The following is a 2,739-nucleotide window of genomic DNA, read 5'->3' on the forward strand; positions in this document are numbered from 1 at the left end:
AAATTATATACATACAAACAACAGTAATCATACAGAGCTGATTACATTTATGCATGTATGTAATAATAGTTAATAAGAAGTTTAATTTTAAAATAACTTAATAATAAAAGTTAATAATATTTTTTTAAAAAACACTGAATTTGAGAGGAAATAAGGAAAGGGATTTAAAAGGGGCTGGAGGGAAGAAAGGAAAATAATAGAATTTTATTTTAATTTTTAAATAAATTTTTTTAAAAGGAGAAAACCTTTCTAAATTGTTTTGAGTGACTTGAAGCTAATTTTCTTATTTTGTGTTTTTAATGTCTGTACTATAGTTGTCACTTGCAAACTAACAACTGGCAAGTGCTGTACAAATATGACACAGGATGTGGATGGGGCCCCAGTCCCTGTAACAGGTTTTAGGACAGGCTGCAGGTGTCTGGGGAGCAGTGTGCACTTGCAGCACAGAAGTACATGGCAGAGTCTCCAAGCTGGGTGTCTGTGATGTGCAGGGAAACATGTTTGGCTTTCTTATCATGTGAAATGATCAGTCTTTGGTCTTGCTTTCTTTCCATATTTGATCGAATGTCAATAATGAGCTTATGATGCTTTCCAGGTTCTTGCTTATACCAAGGGAAGTAGGATGACATGTTGTCTTCATATGTGCAGTTGATGACAGCTCTTGCTCCCTCCTGGACTCTCAGGGTGGAAGGACGCTGTTCCACCTGCTCACCTTGGCTCACCCCTATTCAGAAAAATGGAGAGAAAGGAGAACGGTTGTCAGGTCATCACTTTCCAGAATTGTCGTTTTCTACAGTCAGTAAAGAAAAGTTGTATAAGACAGAGTTTCTCCTGGATGTTTCTGAAATGCCCACTGATAAACCAACCTACAACCCACAGCCCCAGAGAACCTAGACAACAAAGAGGATCCTAATAGAAACATACATGGATCTAAACAGGAAGGAGAAAAGGACAGGATCTCCTGAGTAAACTGAGAGTGTAGTAGTCACAGGAGAGGGTAGACAGGGAAAGGAGAGGAAGGAAGGGAGCAGAGAAAATGTATAGCACAGTAAAAACAATAAAAGTAATTGATAAAAAAGAAGAACCATTAGTAAAAAAATGCCCATTGAGTATTCTCTGGTCCTAAAATCTTAACTCACCATCCAGCTGCAACCATGAAAGCATGAATAAAGTAGGAACATATGTCTTCATTGTTCTTCCAATTAAATTAAAGTTCAGTGTATAATTATGATCTAGTAGGTCAGCTACAAATGTTGGGGTATTGTTCTTTCTCAGGAACAGTTCTATCTCTTGAACCATCCACTGAGGCACTGAGAAAAAGGCTGTGCTTCTGTCTTAAGCCTGCACAACCAGTATAAAAGGAAGTGAGTCCTCTGCCTACCCCAGCAGCTGATGTCTACTACCACCTTGTGGTTACACCCTTAACCAGAGAGGCTGCTCCTTATGGGTTCTCTGGCCTATGAGGGACTCAAACACATAAGACAGCAATATGTCGTAACAAGTGGATCTAGTGCTGTGAGAACAAGAATATTATTTGTACACACTAGTGAGTCTATTTCTTTATTTTAATCTAACACAGTATATGTATCATGCTATATAATGTTTTGTATGTAAATATATATGTGGTATGTTTATATGTGTTGTGTATAACATTTTTTTTCTGTCTGGAACTGTTTCCTAACCCACTGCCATATCTCAGAAAGCTTGGATCACTCACCAAACAGCTCTCCCTTTTCTCAGATACAAAGTCAGCATTTATCCTTGAACTTATGGCACTTGGGGAAAGGCTTTATCAGGTCTCTCATGGGCTTTGCATTGCAAGAAAAAAAAAAACTTTTTTTCTATTAGAGTGGGTTCATTTTGAAAATACAGATATGATGATTTCATGCAAGTATCTTAATTTCCAGAGAAGTTAGCCTGGAATCAAAATTACACAAAACTAGGAAAGTTCTCAGGAATCATTTGATCCTGAGGATGGCACCATTACTTCACTCACTCCCCAGTATCTAGACTGAATTACTGACAAAAGAACAGAAGAACAGTGGTGATTCCATGGAGAATCTTCAAAACCTTGCAACAAATCCATCTGTCCTTCTTCCTGTGGACCCTCCCAGAACCCCTGATTCTAGCACATTTCATTTCTTTTGTCTCAACTGTGAACAGCTACAAACACTTTCTGTCTGGGAATGCAGTGAATACACAGACTTGGGAAACAGGTAGGTCATTATCACTGTCCTTCATCTCCTCATTTCAGTTCCCATGGTACCATCCTTAGACCTGTAGCAAACCACTAACAGGTTGCTGTCCTTCCTTTCTGCCTCCACCCCAGGGACTCCACTAAATTTTGCAGAGGACTCAGTTTCCCCCATGCCTGTGGACCATTTCAGCATCCACTCTAGTCCATCCCCTTTCCTGAGTATTACCATGCAATACATAACAACACTACCCTAGTGACCACACTGGCAGGGACTCAAGAAGGTTATTTACACTATCCTTCCTGTCCTCCACTACAATCTCTCTGTTCTCATGTGCAGCCTGGTAACAACCTGCTTAAGGTCCCTTCCTCAACTTCAGTCACTGAAGGGTGCAACTCTTGGTTCAAACTGAGGGTCTTTAGCCCTTCCATACCCATATCTTCACATAATTCTTTGCCTTACTATAACCCACTTCAGGATCCAGTCTTCCCAGCACACTAAACTCCCTATGGATCCCACCTGTAGGGGAACACACACACACACA

At 39.9% G+C, this 2,739-nt stretch overlaps 1 protein-coding gene across 1 annotated transcript in view; it reads right to left on the minus strand.

Moving 5' to 3' along the window:
• Positions 1–1,191, minus strand: part of LOC113455787 — a 7,985-nt gene extending 6,794 nt beyond the window's left edge. Inside the window, exons 1-2 of the mRNA XM_026778256.1 lie at positions 1,140–1,191; positions 437–724 (exon numbers count right to left, since the gene is read on the minus strand). Of these exons, the coding sequence (XP_026634057.1) occupies positions 437–724; positions 1,140–1,191 (340 nt within the window). The remainder of the gene's footprint in view (positions 1–436; positions 725–1,139) is intronic.
• Positions 1,192–2,739: the final 1,548 nt, after the last annotated feature.

Source organism: Microtus ochrogaster, unplaced genomic scaffold (assembly GCF_000317375.1).
Source record: "Microtus ochrogaster isolate Prairie Vole_2 unplaced genomic scaffold, MicOch1.0 UNK117, whole genome shotgun sequence".
In the NCBI taxonomy this organism is placed as follows: Eukaryota; Metazoa; Chordata; class Mammalia; order Rodentia; family Cricetidae; genus Microtus; species Microtus ochrogaster.